The sequence below is a fragment of the Gekko japonicus genome, unplaced genomic scaffold (assembly GCF_001447785.1).
Source record: "Gekko japonicus isolate JY-2015 unplaced genomic scaffold, Gekko_japonicus_V1.1 scaffold453, whole genome shotgun sequence".
Taxonomy (NCBI): Eukaryota; Metazoa; Chordata; class Lepidosauria; order Squamata; family Gekkonidae; genus Gekko; species Gekko japonicus.
The window spans coordinates 806,398-825,489 of NW_015168663.1; the positions used below are offsets into that span (position 1 = coordinate 806,398).

A 19,092-nucleotide genomic window follows, 5' to 3' on the forward strand; every position below is an offset into this window, starting at 1 on the left:
TTTGGCTCCTTAGGAACTGTACAATTCCCCGTTCACTTTAAAGGAGTGGGTGGTTCAGTATATGTGCTTAACTGAAAAGAATGGGGATATTGGTTTTCACTGGAGCTCTGTGTCTGCATAGGAACCTGTGGAAGATACAAGCTGAAAGTTAAAGGATTGCTTTCAGTAATATAATGGCTGAGTTCAGACTGGCAGTCTGAAGTGCGAGAGAGTCGTGGCAAAAAAATCCGGAACAACTTGTTCCGGGTATTCCCAGTCACACTGTACCGACTGATGCGGGAGCATACCGGGGAGGAGGCACATGGGAGCGTTCACACTGTTGGCCCGCCCCTGGCGAAGGCTGTAAGGTGTGGCTTTCTTTTTGGTAATCTGGAGATATGTGCTTATGTGTATCAGCAATTGCAGCTTTCGGCGTTCACACTTCTGGGAAGCAGGATGAACGTGCTCACCAGGGTTTGCTACCACTTTCACCACGTACTTTTTAAACGTGGGAGGGAAGCGTTACAAGACGGGCTGAGTACGGCTGCTTCCACTTGCACATGAGCTCTAGTGCAAGTGGAATTTCTTTCCCTGGGTCCATCCTATATGTTCTTCAATTTCAGTGGAAAGCCTTCACCGATTACAGTATCTCTGGATAGCACCTATAGTTGATGAATGTACAGTCTAATCACTACAGTTTCAAAAGATACAACTTGGTTTTTGTGGGAAGAATTTTTTATAATAGGATAGGGTTCTATTATATTAACACATCCTCTTTCTTATCATATTTTGCTAAATTTTCAGACAAATATTTGTGGAGTAGTTAAAAAAAGGCATAACTGAAACTCTTATAGTCTGAGATACCTGTATTTTGGAATATGTAAGGTTGACAGTATTAGATGCATTATCCATTTATAATGTACGGGAGGATTTACTATTGATTTGGAGTTAGATCTGTATTGTTAGTACTTTTAAATACCGTTTTATTTAATTTCAGCCACGGAATACATAGAGAGACGACCAACTCTTCTGACTCCTACTGGAATCACAAGTAGCAAAATAGAGCTAAGAGGAAACACCCTTATGTTGGAGTGTATTGCAGAAGGATTGTGAGTTATCATTATAATCATGCAATGTAAATGTAGAAAAGGTTGAAAGGATGTTGTTTTGATTGCCCTTGTATTTGATATTTTTGTTTGACCTCGTGTCCCTATACCCCAGTCCTGTTGATCAGATGGGCTCTGTAGTTTGGTACAGAAAAATTCAAAGGTGCATTGGGGTCTTGTGCATGGCCTTCTTCCCCACACCATTTTCTTGACCTGAAATGGTCACATGGGACCAGTATTTGTATTGCTGGAAAAACTTACCTATGGCCAATCAGTACATGTATGTATGTATGTATTCCAAGAGGGGGGAAAGTAGAAGGTCCTTGAGTCCATGTCAGGTCAGGAAAACACTTTAGAGTGAAAGTGTACATTTTCACATGCCACTCTCTTGATCCAAATCAGGACCCCATGTACCTGGGAATCAGATTTTTAATATGCAACTCCCAGTGAACATCTGATCAGAATGATCTGGTGGGAACACAAGGACATTATATCTGAAGTTAGCCCCTTAGGTATCAACTAAGGGCCAGGCACTAGAAGTATCATAAATGGACTCCCAGCTATTAAAAAAAAAAAGACATGTGGGGCATCATTCAAATCAGGATCATGGCATACAAGAAAGTGGGTTTTACCTGACTTGAAATAACCCTCAGAAGTTGCTATTTGTCTCATTGTGGAAAATATACAAACATCCTATACAGTACTTTGAAATGGCAACAGCATGGCTTTAAACCTCTCTCCTTTTATCCTGTGGTCCCAGTCCAAATCAAGCACCCATGTGCTTTTTCCCTAGAATTCTCAGTATATCATGTGATCCGGCCCTAAGATTGTTGAATAGGTTACTAATTTGTTCCTTCCCCTTCTTTCTTGGGATTATAACCAGTAACTTGCTTGCACAGCTAGTAGAAGACAGCCATCACCAAAGTTTCCAAAGGATATTTCCCCATTGTTTGTTCCTACACCCAGCCAATCTTTTGTGGCAGCTCACATGTTTGTCATTGTGTTTCTTGAGGCTAGATACCATCCAGCATGCCTGAGCTATATTCTTGTGTAAAACAAAAGTATTTTGTTCTCCTGTTCTGAAGTAGGAACAGTAGTATGTCCAAGACCAAGAAGCATACATAAAAGAATGCATACACCTAACCACTGCTCGTATTTATTCCTTATGCAAAAGCAGAGTAATATCATATATGAGGTTAATCAGATGCATTTTGTGCTTGGGAATCCATCCATACTAACACTGAAAGTTAAGAGATGTTCAATAAGAACAGAGATTAAAATACGTATTTGGAAGTAAGTTTAAACTTTACTTGCTCACAAAGGTTTTTTCTAGAGTAAAGGTGTTACAGTACATTCATACTGAAACATTAGGTTCCCCTCTGTCTGATACTTAGGCTGATTCTTCATTGGCTTTTCCCTCCATTGTTTTACGAAACTCACTTTGGAACAGAAACTCCCCTCTGCATTGCATGCTAGTTTCACTTCCTTTGATTATTGGGTTTTATGGTAGCTTCCACACTCCATGCCACTTTCGAGTTCTTTGATCCTCAGATTTTATTGTACCTTCTGCATAGATTTATGGCTGTTTTATGTCCGTTCAGGGATGACTTTGCAGTCAGTACGGAGTTGCCTCCGGGTATCTGAATGTGGTTTTGAGCTGCACTTTTCCCTCCCAGTTGAGAAAATGTGGAGCGAATGCTAGATGCAGGATGGCTCTTAGCCTCTGTATTTTGGTTTGTGGTTTTGCTGAGTTTCATTTGTGGATGGGGTTTGTAGTGGCATCTACTGGCTCTTTTGTGTATATGCTAGTTCAAATTGGTACAAGGACTGCATTATCAGTCACCAATAACAGTAATGTCTATATGCAATTTTAAAGAATGTTTTAACAAAGTATCGAATTAAAAATGTTGTGAATCCTTACAGCTGTACAAACCTTAAAAGAGATTACAAAAGTGGGCTGCGATAAAATAGATGTAGTAGGAAACCTATTGAAGAAAGTTGCTCCTTGATTGTGAGAAGGGAGTCTTTAGATCAAAATGTATGCATATATAATTTCAGAGACATTTAAATAAGGTTGCTAACTGGCCTGCCGTGTTGCAGCCTTGGGGCTGCTAGTCGGCTCCCTAAGGGGCTAATTACTGGGCAACCAAGCAAGGGAAAAGGTGACCCAACAGCACTGCAGGCTGCTGGCACAGCGGCATCCATGGCGATTCTGCCCCAACATGCCTTTGCGACATTGTTGCGAGATGGGGGTGGTACGAGAGGTAGAGCAGTGTGAGCCAATGGAAGCTGCAAGTCAAGGAGGCAGAATCCGGTCCTTATCACTGCTAGGGGCAGCTCGAAAGAGCCCCATTCCCCCTGTGGTGCCCCACCCTTTTGAGAGACCCACCACCAAGAGAAGCCTCGGCTAGGGAGGGGAGCTACTGGGGTTGCCATCTTCCAGATGGGATGCAGGGTTCCCCCAGAATTGCCGCTCCCTTCCAGAGTGAGGAGATCAGTATTCCTGGTGGGAAAGAATGCTGGGGAAGGAGGACTCCCTGGGTTCACAGGGCACAGAGGTTCAAGTGGTTGAGCCGCCGGCGTGGTTGTGCCTGCTTGACCCCACAGCACAGCGCCACCTGTGGCTGCTAACAGTGTAAGTCCTCCTTATACCTGCATATCTTCCACTTACAGTGGTGTGGGGGGTCAGTCAACTCCCTGTTCTCATTCAGCACCCCCCCTCCGGATTACTATGTTGGCCACGCCCACTACAGCCAAAACCTTTGCATGCGTGGCTACAGAGGGAAGGCCTGGAGAGCGCCCCCCCCGGCGACTCTGAGGTGGGCAGGCCGGGGGGGGCTGAATCGGGGAGGCATTTAAATGTCTCCCCGTGCCTTCCCCAGCCTGTCCCAAGGGCCAACTTGCCCGGGCAAGCCAAGGGAAGACATGGGTGTGTGGCCTAAAATGCTAATGAGCTGTGCTCTTGGGGGTGTGGCCTACTATGCTAATAAGTTTGTGCTGTTGCTAATAAGTTTGTGCTGTTGGGTGTGGCCTATTATGCTAATGAGTTCCTGCTGGGCTTTTTCTACAAAAAAAGCCCTGACTATGCCCATGTGTGGAAGTATGCAGTTGAAGCTGCATGGCATGGGGGTTCTATGGCCCATGGAGCGACCTTTGAAGGGGTAGGACTTCTTTCTCCAATCACTGGATCTGGAGAAATATATAAATATTGTATAAATAAGTCTTCTTCTGCTTCTGTTAATTTGGGGCAGAAAAAGGTATAGATCTTCTCATTTAGATAAGTAATTCCCTGTCCAGTTGAAACGGGAAATAACTCTAAACAGTGGAGTGATCCCTGGTTGGTTAAGAGAAGGATTTGGGGTACTTGGTGGTGTATATCCTTGCCTTCTGAAACTTAGAGACGCATTTCAACTCAATAATTTATACTGGAGTGTCCAGCAGACACTGAAACCAAAGCCTCTTATCTCCAAGATTGTAAGACATTGTGAAAAGCTTAAAATTCTTACTTGCTGGACACATATTAACTGAAGTCTGTGTGATTACTAAGAATTATTATTGATTCACCTCAGACATTTTACCCCTGATTCCACCTGACCTTTCCCCCTCCATGTGGAATAAAATATTTTGTTTATTTTGAACTTTCAAAAGCTTCTCGTGTGCCATTTACAGAAGTATAAGTTAAGCAGGTGATTTTGCCTCTTCCCTCAAGTCCCTGGGCTGAGCCAGCATCAAAATACAATAACATGACAGGGTAGGACAGCCATAAACCTTCAAATAAAGCGAAAATAGATAAATGGGTTGCCCAGCTAGAAAGGAAGAAAGAAAAAAAACACAGAGGGAAAATCCTGGGTATGAGTGAGGGAAGAGGGTGAGATTGCCATAGTGACCATATTGTCTTGTAACCTTATCCTGCATAGACCTTTGCATAGGCAATGGAGTTTATGAGATTATGCTAAATGCCCCAATTACTAAATAAGTATGTAACTGCAACCTGATCTAGCTGGTATAACAGTAAACATCACAGCTGCTGTGTTTCTGGTATGCTTATAACATGAAAGGTTTGGGAATTCAAAAACAACAACTCAGCCTCATTTTAGCGAGAAATCCTCTGTGCTCAAAGAAGAACTTGCCCCAGCATCACGGAATTAAGACATGGAACCCCAATCACTGGCTTAAACTAGAAGTCTCTGTTAAAGGGTGATCTGCGAAACACTTTCAAAACACGCTGTGTTATATAGGTACTTCTCCTGTATGGTTGCCAACTGCCTGGAGGGAAAAAAATCCTCTCCCTGTAATAGAGGTTTAATAGGATGTCATTGGTGCCACGTGGTATTATTTACCCTCATGCCACGAAAAGCTTCAACTGCCCATTTCTACACATAAGATCTTTGTTAAAGAGGCAAAACATTCTTTTCTCCAGGTTGTTCGCAACAGTGCAAGAATCATGCCTGTCATTTATCCCAGGAAGTGTCTGGCCAGTTGCTCTCCCATGTAAGAAGAACATTTGCCAGAATTCCATGATGTTGGGAAAGCATGGACTGATGTTAATTGAGTAATGTTTGTGCACATGCACAGGTCGGCCAGGAGCCTCAAATGCTCCTGACGACGGACGCACCGGTGATCCCACGACCGCGCTTGCTGCGGCGTTTCCGGTAAGTCCTGCTCTTTAGCAGGTTCTTTTTGTATGCACATTTTCGGCCTGAAGGGCCGGATCGGGGACGGGTGTGCGCCGCTTCCCAGATGTTACGGTGGGATCCCACCTGTTTGCTGCGCCCCCGATCCGTCCCTTTTCCGGCCCTAAACCTCCTGTGTGACCGGGGCCAAAGTCTCTGTTAACAAAACATTTTTGTCCAGGTCTGTTGGCAACCCTGTTTTTCTGTGCTGTCTGACTGGGATTGCAGTTTTGTTTTTCCTTTTATAATTTAGAATAAGTGTTTTAAAGGACTTTAAATTGTAGTAATAATTTTATGCAAATTTTAATTATTAAACTTATGTATTTTCTAAATATGCTTCTCATTCCAGTAACTTAAATCTCAGCTGTTGTTCTCCCCAGACCTACACCAGTTATCCACTGGATTAAAGAAGGTGGTGAGCTTCCTGCCAATAGAACTTTATATGAAAATTTTAAAAAAACCCTCAAAATCATACATATTACAGAAGCTGATTCTGGAAAATATAAATGCTCAGCAAGAAATCGATTCGGTTCTGCTCATCATGTTATTACAGTCACTGTCAAAGGTAAAGTTTATGTCAACTTGTTGGTGTATAAAAAGACCAGAAATCACTGTAGTCCATAAAGAGATTAGATTGTAGTTTGGGACTTGGGAGACCCAAAATCAAACTGCACTCACTGAACTTTATTGGGTGACTTTATTGGGTCTCTCTCAGCCTCATGAGATTGCTGTGAAGGTAATATGGAGGAGAGAAGAACCATGTATGTCACAGAGGGAGGGAAGGAAAAGTATATGACATATAAAAAGGTAGAAGGGTTCACTGATTCTTAGTCTACCAAGTTTCCAGATCAGAAATATAGTTTGGCATTTACACCATGCTGTGCATGTATAGGTGGAGCTGCGGTGGCTCAAGTGGTTAAGACGCTGAACTGCAGGATGTGGAAGGTCGGTAGTTCAGCAGTTCGAGACTCGAGTGTGCCGCATGACAGAGTGAGCTCCCGTCTCTAGTTCCAGCTCCTGCCAACCTAGCAGTTCGAAAGCAAGAAATTGCAAGTAGATAAATAAGTACCACTTCAGTGGGAAGGTAACAGCGTTTTGTGCGCCTTGGTGTTCAGTCATGCTGGCCACATGACCACGGAAATGTCTTTGGACAGCGCTGGCTCTTCGGCTTTGAAACGGAGATGAGCACCGCAACCCTAGAGTCAGATTCGACTGGCTTTTGAGCAAGGGAATAGAGACCTTTCATTGCATCATACTGGTAGATGATGTAATTACCTTACATAAGATTGATGTATTTCCAGAAAGATAGCTGTGTTAACGTGATGTACACTGCTTAACATGCATAATTTAGCATTGTGTAGGGATTCTTTGGAATGTACTAGACATATGAGATGTTTCCAGCTCATTCCAGGTCTGATAACTGAGAATTCTTTGAATGACAAACCCCTCATCTAGAACTTACATGAAACTTAGCTTTCCCTCTTCATCACATTTATATTCTACCCTTCCAGAAAAAGCTCAAGATGTACATGATTTGCCCCTCTTAAATTATGTTTTCATAACTAGTCTGAGAAATAGGTTGCACTGAAAGAATGTAAATGGACCAGGGTCAACCAAGAACTTCAGGGCTGAGTCAGAAGTTGAATCTGGGGCTCCTGGACCCTGAGTCTGACTCTACCTCAAGGGCCCCCAACATGGTGTCCATGGCCACCATGGCACTCACCAACTCCTTTCTTGGTGCTCACCAAGTGTTTTTAGAAAGCCAGTGGGGCTCTTACCCAGAAGAGCTTCTGATTGGCCACTCTAGGTATGATCGGTGATGCCGATTAAAATAACATTTTCAGAGGCCGCTGCCACCACAGTGTTTGTTTTATTCTCTCTCACCCCTCTTTTTCAGTGTATTTTTTAAATTACCCCTCTCCTCCCCTGCACTCAGGCTTCCTTTATGTAAGTGGCTCCACCTTCAACGACAGCATTTTGTGGTTGGAACCACCTCCTGCAGCAGCCATTTTGTAGTTGCTCTCACCACCTCATGTCATAGCTCCAAAGGTGTCAACAAGCCCAAAAAGGTTGGAGACCTCTGCTGTATCTACTGTATCACACTGGCAATGGAAGCAAATGTTATATTGACAGTTTTGTATAACACATTTCTATACAAAGCCAAATGAAACTTCTATTTGTAAGTCATAGCTTAGTAAATTTTATTATAAGCTTGCAGGCAAAGGTTCAAATAGTTGGTTCAAATCAGTGTGAATTCAGTGTCACTCCTCTGCCTGGGCGTCTTGGTATCGATTAGTCCTCCTTAGGATTTCCTGATTACAGTTACGCCATGATAATGAAAGCCACAACTGACAGAATTATTCATCAGGCTACTGAATTTAAGTCTATAACCATAGCCTTTGGTTCTCCCTTTTCACTGTAAAGGGTTTTTCCCCTCAATCCCATATCTTTTGATACTTGTTTTTCATTTCATCGGGGGAATACTGGCCATTTAGCTTGCAGTGAAATTTCCCTAGAGGGCTGCTCATAGCCATAGCCAGGATCTTTGCTTCTAGGCTTCGTAGCTTTCAAACCTCTAGTGACTTATTCCTGTTCTTATTTTAATTTTATAAAACTAGCCCTACCCCCCAGATCCTAGTTTGTGTGAAGTTTCATAATCTCAACCAAACACACAGCATTTCTTTATCTCTCAGAAGACTGACTGTAAATATTCTGGCAATATCCTTAAGCAGTTGGAATTCTATCAATGTTCTGTGCTGCCATACTATCTTGGCCTGTTTTTTTGGAAAATGCTATTATGTATAATATATATGTGTGTGTGTATTTATGTGTATATATTGACCATTGTTCTATTCTTTTGTTAAAATCAGCTGCACCTTACTGGATAAGAGAACCTACAAACCTTGTGTTATCCCCAGGAGAACATGGTAACTTGATCTGCAGAGCTAATGGCAATCCCAAACCCAGCATAAACTGGTTAGCAAATGGAGTTTCCATTGCAAGTAAGGACCATTTTTAACATCTCCAAAGCAGTATAGTCAAAAGTTTTGGTGATTCATCTCTTCCAGCTTTGTTCTGCAGCTTTTGTTCACAACTCTGACTACCTGCCAAAGGGTTTTGGGGAAAGAATTAGAGACAGCAAGGAAGAAAAAGGCCCCAGTGGGGAGCTATGGTTTCTTCATTCTCCATCATTGTCTTCCAGCTTTTTAATATTCTTTCATATAAAAGAGAGAAAATTCACCACTATATATTTATGATGGATTATAGGCTACTACTCCACTGAGTTATGTATGGAAAATTTCTCTGGCAGAAAGAGTATTCCTCTGGCAGAAGGTATTTTCCTGTGGCAAAAGCCACTTCACCTGGAGGAAAGCTTCAAGCTTAGTTGAGAAGAGTAGGAAGGTATGTTGGACTGAGCGACTCGGCATGCCTGGACACTTTCATAATACAAGTGTATTTAACATTAAGGTTTTGGGGTACAATGGTCTGGAATAAAAAAAAAAATCTCAGTGTGAAACACTTGTTTATAGTATAAATGTATTTCACTTTGAGGTTTTGGAGAACAGGTGAGGAGAGCTAGGGGAAACTAACATGATAAACAATAGAAGATTAAAACTGTTCAGGGTCACAACAGACAAAGAAGGCCTAATTCAGATCAGGACCTCAGGAAGAGGTGTTTTCCCAACCTAGCTGTCGCCCAACAGATCCTGATTCAGATCAGGACCTCAGGAAGAGGTGTTTTCCCAACCTAAGGAAAATACCTTCTGACAACCACAGGAAAATACCTTCTGACTCTGGGGACTGGAAAGTTTTTCCAGACTTGGTTAGACAAGCTCAGGGATTCACAGCTTCCACCCTGCCAAAGGTAAATGGCCTTTTCAACCATGCAGTAGTAAAAATCTCCTTAGGAGATTTTGCTTAACTATGTTGGAGCTGCAATTAGTGTTCTTGAGTAGGGATGGGCACTGACTGAAAAAATTGAGGTTCGTGGGTTTCATGAACCGCGGACTTTCACGGACTTTTCCATTTTACAAAATGCTTTGTAGTTTGTGAGGTCTGTGATAGGGAGGGGCTTGCAAAAGCCATTTAAAGGGAAAATGTTTAAATGCCTTCTGAGTTCACTTTTGCATTGTGCCGCCACCCCAGTGTGTTGTGAGGGAGCTCAGAAGGCATTTAAATGCCTTCTTAGTACACTTCTGGTCGCTCCCTCAGTGGTACGATGCGGAAGTAGACAGAAGCTTGGCAGCAGCATGATGTAAAGTGGACTCAAAAGGCATTTAAATGCCTTCTGAGCTCCCTTGGGTTGCACCACCAAGGCAGCACGATGTGGAAGTGGACTCAGAAGGCATTTAAATGTCTTCTGTAGGCATTTAAGTGCCTTCTGAGTTGACTTCCACAGACCGCTCCTGTGGACCAAATGAACCCTCGAAAAACCATGGGCAGTCCTTGGAAAGTGTGAGAGCATGGACCGGGCAAACAGACCATGAACTAGGCCACAGTCCATGAAAAAATTAGGTCCGTGGTTGGGTTAGCAGTAAACTTAATGATACACATTGTGCATGATTATAATCTTGTTTTGTACTGCAGATTTATTTAGAATGCATGATAAAAGCCAAACTTTGCTTTTGAGCATTCAGTCACCTCACCCAGTCCATCTCCATATATGGTACTGAAGTCCTGCCTACTACCAGTGGTTGTTACACCACCCAAAATACTCTGTGACTGGTTAATTGGCGTTAGAGGCTTGACAGTCCCACTGTGTACTACAGCCTAAGACGTTCTGAAAACTGATGACTTCAGATGTGTACTCATGAACAGGAACTATGCCTGTGGAAGAGGAGAACTGCCTTGAAAAAAAGGTTAACATATTGGCTGGGAGAAGCAAGGAGTTCCCCCATGTGGGTTTCTATTGCCAGGGAATGGCTTTCCTGCCTACAGAAACTGTGAGATCCATAGTCCTTCACATTTGAATAGAACAGAAATCTCTGTTACGTATAGACTCATGAAAATTTTTAAGTGGGTTAATGTACAAATAGGCATTATGGCCATGATTCAGGGGTGGTTTGAGCATTTTTGAATCAGAGTTGTTAAACTGGAATATGCAAAAGGAAAACATGATTGATGCAAATAATTGTTTGCATATGTGTATTTAACTTTACCATTCCATGGTATACGTAAGTATTCTTTATATGGCACTGATTAGGAGACATGAGGTGAAGGGGGGGGAGATGTGTGTTTATATAAAGGTAGAACAGAAAAAGTGTCATCAACCTCAATCTGGCTGAACCTTGTCTGTGTGCCTAAAATACATGTGTACCACACTTGGCTGAACTAAGAAGTGTTAAGGTATTCTTTAGGGAAAGCATGTAAGAGTTACACTCTGTGCCTAGCATATTAATTATTTATTGAGTCTGTCTTACAAGTAACAATTTATTTGATGTGAAATGGATTAGGACAGTATATTTTTGATTGTGCACAGATTGAAGTATTTATGCAAGTTTTGTGGCTTTTCATGTGGAAGATGTAGACTTAGGGCATCATTTCACAGGAAATTTGAATTTCAAAGCCACATAGGCCCTGTAGACCTCACAGTGTGTCTCTCTGGCCCAGTGATCAGATTATACTGTTTTATTTTAATTTTCTATCAGAAAATTAAAATTGGAGACACTGTTTTGTTGTCTTCTGACAGAGTCATAGCACTGCAAGCTCATTTTAAAGAACAGAGATTTCCTGTGCATGTGCCCTCCTGCCTGTCATGATGTGGAGTTGAAGCTTTGTGTTTGTTTTTTTTAAAAGCACAGTGGAAGAGCATAATATTTGCATACAGAAGGTCCCAATTTCTTTTCCTAGCATCTATGTTACAGGATCATAAGTAACAGGTGTTGGGAAAGACCTTTTTTTGCCTGAGCCCCTAGAGCGTTGCGGCCAGTCAAAGTAGACAATATTGAACTTCGATTGAATTAAGAAGATGCACTATAGAACTCAAGTTCTGTTCCCGCCCAAATGATCATGTGACAAGGGGTGGGGGGAGCACTCTTCCCTCGGTCCTTTTTCTGCCACCGTGGAGGAAGGACATTCTACAGCACTGGTACTTACCTCAGGAGATTAACCTCAGGAGGTTTGCCATCAAATAGGTTTTCTTCCTACAGAATTCTTTCCATTCCTCTCTCGAATGAACAGAGATGGCCCTTTTCAAGAAATGCCACTCTTGCAACACTAAAATGGCACAGAATGATGAGCGTACTCAGTGCCTTATGTGCTTGGGGGAAGGGTCATAATACCTCTTCGGGTAAAGCGTACGGTCTCCTCACCCCGAAAGCTCGACAAGAACATGCCCTGCGGTTGAAAGCCACTTTGTGGGAGAAATCTCTTGCGGTTCCAAAATCCATGGATTCCCCTCAAAAATGGACCAGGACTGGTTCAGTGGTGTTGGTCCCTGTCAAAAAACTGAGGTCCCAATCAGAAACATTGACTGAATGCCTGAAAGCGGCATCTGAACCGCCTGTGATAAAGGCGAAGAAAAAAATCTACAACCTCACCTCAAACATCAACAGAAAGTGCCAGATGTTTTGCTCCAGGGTTCCCAAAAGCAACCACTCATCAGGGGATGCATTCCTCCTTCGTTGGTCTCATGCCCTATACTATGCCTTCCCACCTTTCCCACTTATTCAAAAGGTGATAATGAAACTCAAATCAGAACAGCATGCATTCTGGTGGCCAAGACAGTCATGGTTCCCAATGTGGCAGAATCTCTCCAGAGGCTAAGTCATTCCCCTATATGTAGTCCAAGACATCATTTCCACAGGACACCTATACCACCACAATGCAGAAATGCTACACCTGCGCGCATGGTAAATTTCCCCATAGAACACTGCTCCAACAAAGTAGCCAAGGTTTTACTTTGATCCCATAAGCCATCAACATGGAAGTCTTACAAATGTAAGTGGAAGTGTTTCACATTCTGGGCAAAGTACAGAAAAATTAAACCTGAATCCTGCCTCTTGAATACCTCCTTTCATTACTAGATGCAAGGCTATCTACCTCCTCTATTGTTCATTTGGTGGCTATATCTGCATTCCATTTTGGTGTGGATTCTAAGCCTGTATTTTCAAATGCATTGTCAAAAAGGTTCATGAAAGGTTTGTTCAGTCTATACCCACCAGTAAAAACCCCTCTCTCAATGGAGTGTATCTCTTGTACTCTCCCAATTAATACATAAACTTGAACTAATAGCTTCATGTGCTCTCCCTATTCTATAAGACAGCTTTCCTAGTCGCAGTTGTCTACACACAGGGTGGGTGAGCTGAGAGCCTTAAGACTATGCCCCTTTTCTTAGGTTTTATAAGATCAAGGTTGTCTTGAGACCCAGTTTTGAATTCACACCAAAGGTAGTCTCTCAGTTCCACTTGCCTCATGACATAGTTTTACCGGTGTTCTTTCCTAACCCTCACTCCCCGACTGAACAAACAATGCACACATTTGATGTGAGGAGGGTATTATTATTTTATTTGGATTAAACATCAACTTTCCATAAAGACAAAACCCTTTTTGTCTCTTTTGCTCAGCCAAACAAGGAAAAAGCGGTCTCTGCACAAACTCTCTCTAGATGGGTAACAGCTGCCATAAAAAATTCTTATGACGCAGCTCATTTAGAATGCCCATTTCCCCTGAAGGTGCACTCAACCAGAGCTCAGCCCTCCTCTGCAGCCTTCCAAGCTGCCCTTGACATCACGGAGATCTGCAAAGCTGTGACTTCGTCCTCACCATCAATGTTCATTAAACACTATTTTATCGATGTGGACTTCAGGAGGGATACCGCTGTGGGGAAAGCAGTGCTGCAGTCAGTTGTCTCCAAATTATTAATGATTTGGAGTTGGGAGTAAGCAGTGAAGTGGCTAAATTTGCAGATGACACAAAGTTGTTCAGGGTGGTGAGAACCGGGGAGGATTGTGAGGCACTCCAAAGGGATCTGTAGTGGATCGGCGAGTGGGCGTCAACATGGCAAACGGGGTTCAATGTGGCCAAGTGCAAAGTGATGCACATTGGAGCCAAAAATCCTAACTATAAATACACATTGATGGGGTCCGAACTGGCAGAGAGTAACCAAGAGAGAGATCTTGGAGTCGTAGTAGATAACTCACTGAAAATGTCAAGACCGTGTGCAACTGCAATAAAAAAGGACAACGCTATGCTGGGGATTATTAGTAAGGGAATTGAAAACAAATCAGCCAGTATCATAATGCCCCTGTATAAATCAATGGGGCGACCTCATTTGGAGTACTGTGTACAATTCTGGTCACCACACCTCAAAAAGGATATTATAGCATTGGGAAAAGTGCAGAAAAGGGCAACTAGAATGCTTAAAAGGATTGTAACACTTTCCCTATGAAGAAAGGTTAAAGCGCTTGGGGCTCTTTAACTTGGAGAAACGACGGCTGAGGGATGACATAATCGAGGTTTATAAGATTATGCATGGGATAGAGTAGGTCAAGAAAGAAGTACTTTTCTCCCTTTCTCACAGTACAAGAACTCGTGGGCACTCAATGAAATTGCTGAGCAGTCGGGTTAGAACAGATCAAAGGAAGTACTTCTTCACCCAAACAGTGATTAACACATGGAATTCACTGCCACAAGAGGTGGCGGCAGCTGCAAGCATGGACAGCTTCAAGAAGGAATTAGATAAACATATGGAGCAGAAGTCCATCAGTGGCTATTAGCCACAAGGTATAGCTAGGAACTCTCAGGCTGTGGCAAGGGATGCACTGTATTCTTGGTGTTTGGCAGCTGCCTCCTGCTTATCTAGCAATAGGCCTGGATCCAAGAGGACTGCCAAACTACAGACCTTTCCTTCAAGGGTAGTACAGCCCCGGCTAAAACAGATGACACTTTAAATCCAAGGTCAGACCTTGCACTCACCAGTAGCTCCTCTGTCTTGTCAGGATTCACCTTTAGTTCATTAACCTGTATCCACTCCAGAACTGCCTGCAATTAATGCTTAAATATTCAGAGAAGGAAACACAAACCCATACTTGGGAAAGATTTTAGCATCCACCAGCAATTAGATGCTATTAAAAGTTTAGCATCTCTCATATATAATTGTGTTTTGGTCATGGACTCTCTTGAACATTCCACACACTCCCAAATCAATTGGCTCCCTGATGTGTCACTCACCAGGGGTCTCTATCCATTGGTAGCTACGTTACCTGAGTCCTGCCCACAGAAGCAGCACGCGCCAAAAATCAACTCACAACAGAATTTCACCTCAGGAGAGAAGACGGCTTGCTTGGCCAGGGCCGTGGCTTCTAGCCTCCTTCTCCCCTGGCCCGGCAGCTCTTCATGGCTCTGCGCCGCAGATTCTCCCACGCTCAGAGCTCTTGGGGGCGGCCCCGTTCCTGGCCGCCATCTTCCCACCGCTGCTCTGTCACCATATGATGGCATTGTGGGCCCGGCTCATCATCTTCATCCGACACTTCCCCCGCTGCCCTGCTGGTGGCCTCTCTGCTGCTTTGCCCGACCCTGCACTCCTCCGCACCTACGTGGTTCCAGGTGGGTGAGGGGCCGCAGGGTGCCTCTGGCAATGGTGGGGGATGCAGGTGGCCTTCTGTCCCACCACCGATTCTGTGCGAGTTAGCGGAGACCAGGACACGGGCAGGTCGCTATGAGCAACTCTCCCCCCAAGTCGTTCCCACTTGCCTTGTGGGCAGCAGGCATAGCGAATGGGGCTGTCACCAGAAAGGACAAGCCAGCCAAGGAGGAGGACAAGGCCGACATGCGCAAGCAGCATGGGCCCGAGTACTGGGGAGGGGGAAGAAGGCGGATTGTCGCCGGGGGCCTCTGTGCAGGCAAACAGATGAATAGAGAGACGATGTATAAGAAAACACTGAGGGGCTGTGTACTGCCACCTTCACGTATGGAAATGCATGGAATGGAGCCAGGCCTGTAAGGTGCCTTTCACATCTTTCTAGAGCTCGTTGTATTGCTTCCACAATGGGCTTTGCTACTAGTATCAAATAATTATGTTTGTAATGAAAACATCAAACTAGGCAAGAAGGGAACATAGAGTGGGACAGAGAAATGTTGCTCATTGTCATATGCAGACAACTTTGAAAGTATAGCAGATCTTAGAGAAATCTAGGCCTTTCAGAATTTTAAAATATTGCTTTCATGACCTTGAATGGAGAACAGAAGTAATGCACTCCTTTGTTTGGGTTGAAGGAGAATAAAGGTCACCAGCCATTGAGATCAGAAAAGCATGAATAGGCTAGACTTGAATAAAGACAATTTAAATTATCATTTATTCCAAAGAATAAATTTAAATAACTGACTTCCATCAAATTTCCTGCATTGTATTCTCTATATATCCTAACAAGCATGCACACTATTTAGGTACTGTGAAAACTAAAACATATCCTTTCATAAATAAATAGTCCATGAGGGTGAGATCCTTGAGCCCAAGAACTCCCCCCCTCCCCCCCATATTTGTGAATAGAACCTTAACTCAAGACTTCCTTGCAACTTCCAAACTGGCTTTTTTACAAATAACTTCTTGTTTTTTACCTACAAACCAAAGTTTCCGTTTGGTTTGTAGACAAGAAACAAATCAGTTTATAAAAGTATCAAGTCTGGACATTATGGCAAAATGCAAAGTCTTATGAACCAGAAAGTTCTCTATCTGTGCTGTTATTTGCAAATTACTAAGTGGAGAGAGGATGACTTACTGGCTCATTCTCATTCAGTTTATTAGTGATACCTGAATATAGTTTAGGAATACTAAGCAAAAACAAGGACAGTGTTTATCCACTGAGGGTCTTAATTTATCCTCAGCTTTCTATGAGAAAAGCAGAAATGAATAATTTCATTTACATTTGAGTCAAATGGTCTCTCATTTCTTTGCTTCCTTATTTACTGTCCCTTTTCTTTCTGGTTCTTTTGTGTGTGTGTGTGTGTGTGTGTGTATGTGTTAATATATACTTTTTAACATTTGATGTTTAATTTTTTAAAAGTTCATATAATTTCTTAAATAGCATATTGAATTTTCTAAATAGTATTTTATTGTACCATTTAGAAAGTACTTTCTTCAAACCATTACGTTTTCTTTTGCTAAACATAATTCAGTAAGAACATGAGTATATATGTGTATATATTCATTTATATACATTTAATATTTCCAAACAGTTGCACCTGAAGATCCTAGCAGAAGAGTAGATGGTGATACAATTATATTCACTGATGTACAAGAACGTTCAAGTGCTGTTTATCAGTGTAATGCCTCTAATGAATATGGATATCTACTGGCAAATGCATTTGTGAATGTTTTGGGTAAGATCAATTTTAAAAAACACCTGAAAAATTAGTAGTAATAATGAATATATGTGATCATTCTTTCAGCATATCTAATTGCAGCTGCTCTGTATTTCATTAACATATAGCTAAAATGTTATGTTAAAATAAAGCAGATTAAATATGACAAAAAAATAGGGTTGCCAAGTGGCACTTACCCTGCTGGCGGGGGACTCCCAATCGTATCCCGGCGTGTTTTCCCTTGTATGGGAAAACCATAGAGTTTTCCCTTGTATGGCGGTGGCCCCGTCCCCAGCGTGCCCGGCGTCATGACGTCACTTCCCTGTGACGTGCACACTGGGGCGGGGTTCCCCCTGGGGCCCGATTCCCCGGCGTCGGGGAACAGGCCTCTGGGGCGGGGGGATTTCCGCCCCCCGGGGAGACTTGGCAGCCCTACAAAAAAAACAGAACTTTATCACCCCACACCAAGGACCAGCCCTAGTTAGAATGTCTTAGTGACACACCACATTACAGTAAAGTAAGGGCTTTGTTAAAGTAGATTCAGCAATTGGCTTCTTTAGTCCTGGGTAAGGCTAAGATTGTAAGTTTAGCTCTCAGCCTTAAGCTGAAGCACCATTTGTGTCTGGGGAGGGGGACAGAATGACTCTGGGCAACTGTGCCCAGCATTGGCTCTCAACCAGGTGGATTTTGGGCAGTTTTCGGCAGCCCCACCATCCTTGGACAGCTGCATGTTTAGGAAGGGTGCAGCCAGTGGACCTGAGAGTGGCAGGCTCCAATTCGGTGTGCAATTCATGTTTAAAGAAAGGCATTGCAGGTACACTGGACATTTGTGTTCACTTGGCTGTCAGCTCCATCCATTGTTCTCAGCCTGTGCTGCACCAAGATGTGAAGAATCTGTAATCAGTAAAGTTGCAGCCTGATTTCCCCAGTGTAGTAAATATATGTTGTCCTTCCCTTAAACCCCCCCCCCCCCAATATGCTAGTCCCCACTCCAACCACAAACATACTGTCTTGGAAGCAAGTACAAGGGAAACCAGTGAGGTTCACTATTGAATGCCTATGTGTCTTGGATTGAGGTGCTAATCTGTTTGGGAAGAAGTTTGGGATTATATCTGAATAATGAGTCCACTTAATTCAGCAGGTCTACTCCAGGTTAAATGTCTATGGAACTGTATTTTTCTGATACTGTGATCATAGAATTTGTCTTGGGAAATATCCTTTTTCTCTCATTAAATTCTACAAAAGTAGCAGATACTGTTTAAGAATGAAAAATGTCTTTTTGAAGAATGTCATTCATTTCAGTTAAACCATTGAGGAAGTCTACAAGTCATATTAATGTGATGCTTGAGATCCTTTTCTCAAGGTATGTGGCTTCGGAATTTCTGTCATTTTGGGTAAATTGTCCACTGGTAGAAGACCATTCTTCCAGTGAAAGGAATCTTCCAATTGAGAACTCTTCACTTAGTAAAAACGAACTACTGAATTCAATACTTCTTTGATATTTATTTATGTTGCAAGCAATAACTAAAAAAGCATTTTACCCTTTAAGAGAAAGAAACCTTGTTTCCTCTTTCTGGAAAACCTGGACATTTTCCTGAATCTTGCTTAAATTAAAGGCTCAGAATTAGCATGTGAATTAGTTTTCTGAACTTTTATTCATTTTATGTATTTATATACCTTTTTTATAGTCTGCCTTTCTCACAGGGTCTCAAGCCGCTTGCATCCAGACTCTATGGTTTATGGAATTCAAGGATGTTTGGATTATCCAGGAACTGTATGAGTCTACTCCATGATGAAAGGATTACACATAGTGAACCAGTACAATCAATTCTTAGTCCTTCAGGCTTGTACTGGAAATGTCAAATATTACAGAACATAGCAGCAAATTGATTCACTCGCATAAACTATAGGAAACATATGCCAGTTTTAAAACCACTGTCATTTCCTCTCGTATCAAGTTGCCCCCCCCTTAAGATCAGCATGTGAAGGCTGTACTATGTGCTCACTATCTGAAGTGAGGTGGGTGGTGCTCA

The 19,092-nt window shown here is 42.7% G+C and overlaps 1 protein-coding gene across 1 annotated transcript in view; it reads left to right on the forward strand.

Moving 5' to 3' along the window:
* The window catches only part of NRCAM (neuronal cell adhesion molecule), a 138,504-nt gene that overhangs the window by 29,046 nt on the left and 90,366 nt on the right, over nucleotides 1-19,092 (forward strand). Inside the window, exons 8-11 of the mRNA XM_015415280.1 lie at nucleotides 977-1,088; nucleotides 6,139-6,323; nucleotides 8,629-8,760; nucleotides 16,934-17,077. Of these exons, the coding sequence (XP_015270766.1) occupies nucleotides 977-1,088; nucleotides 6,139-6,323; nucleotides 8,629-8,760; nucleotides 16,934-17,077 (573 nt within the window). The remainder of the gene's footprint in view (nucleotides 1-976; nucleotides 1,089-6,138; nucleotides 6,324-8,628; nucleotides 8,761-16,933; nucleotides 17,078-19,092) is intronic.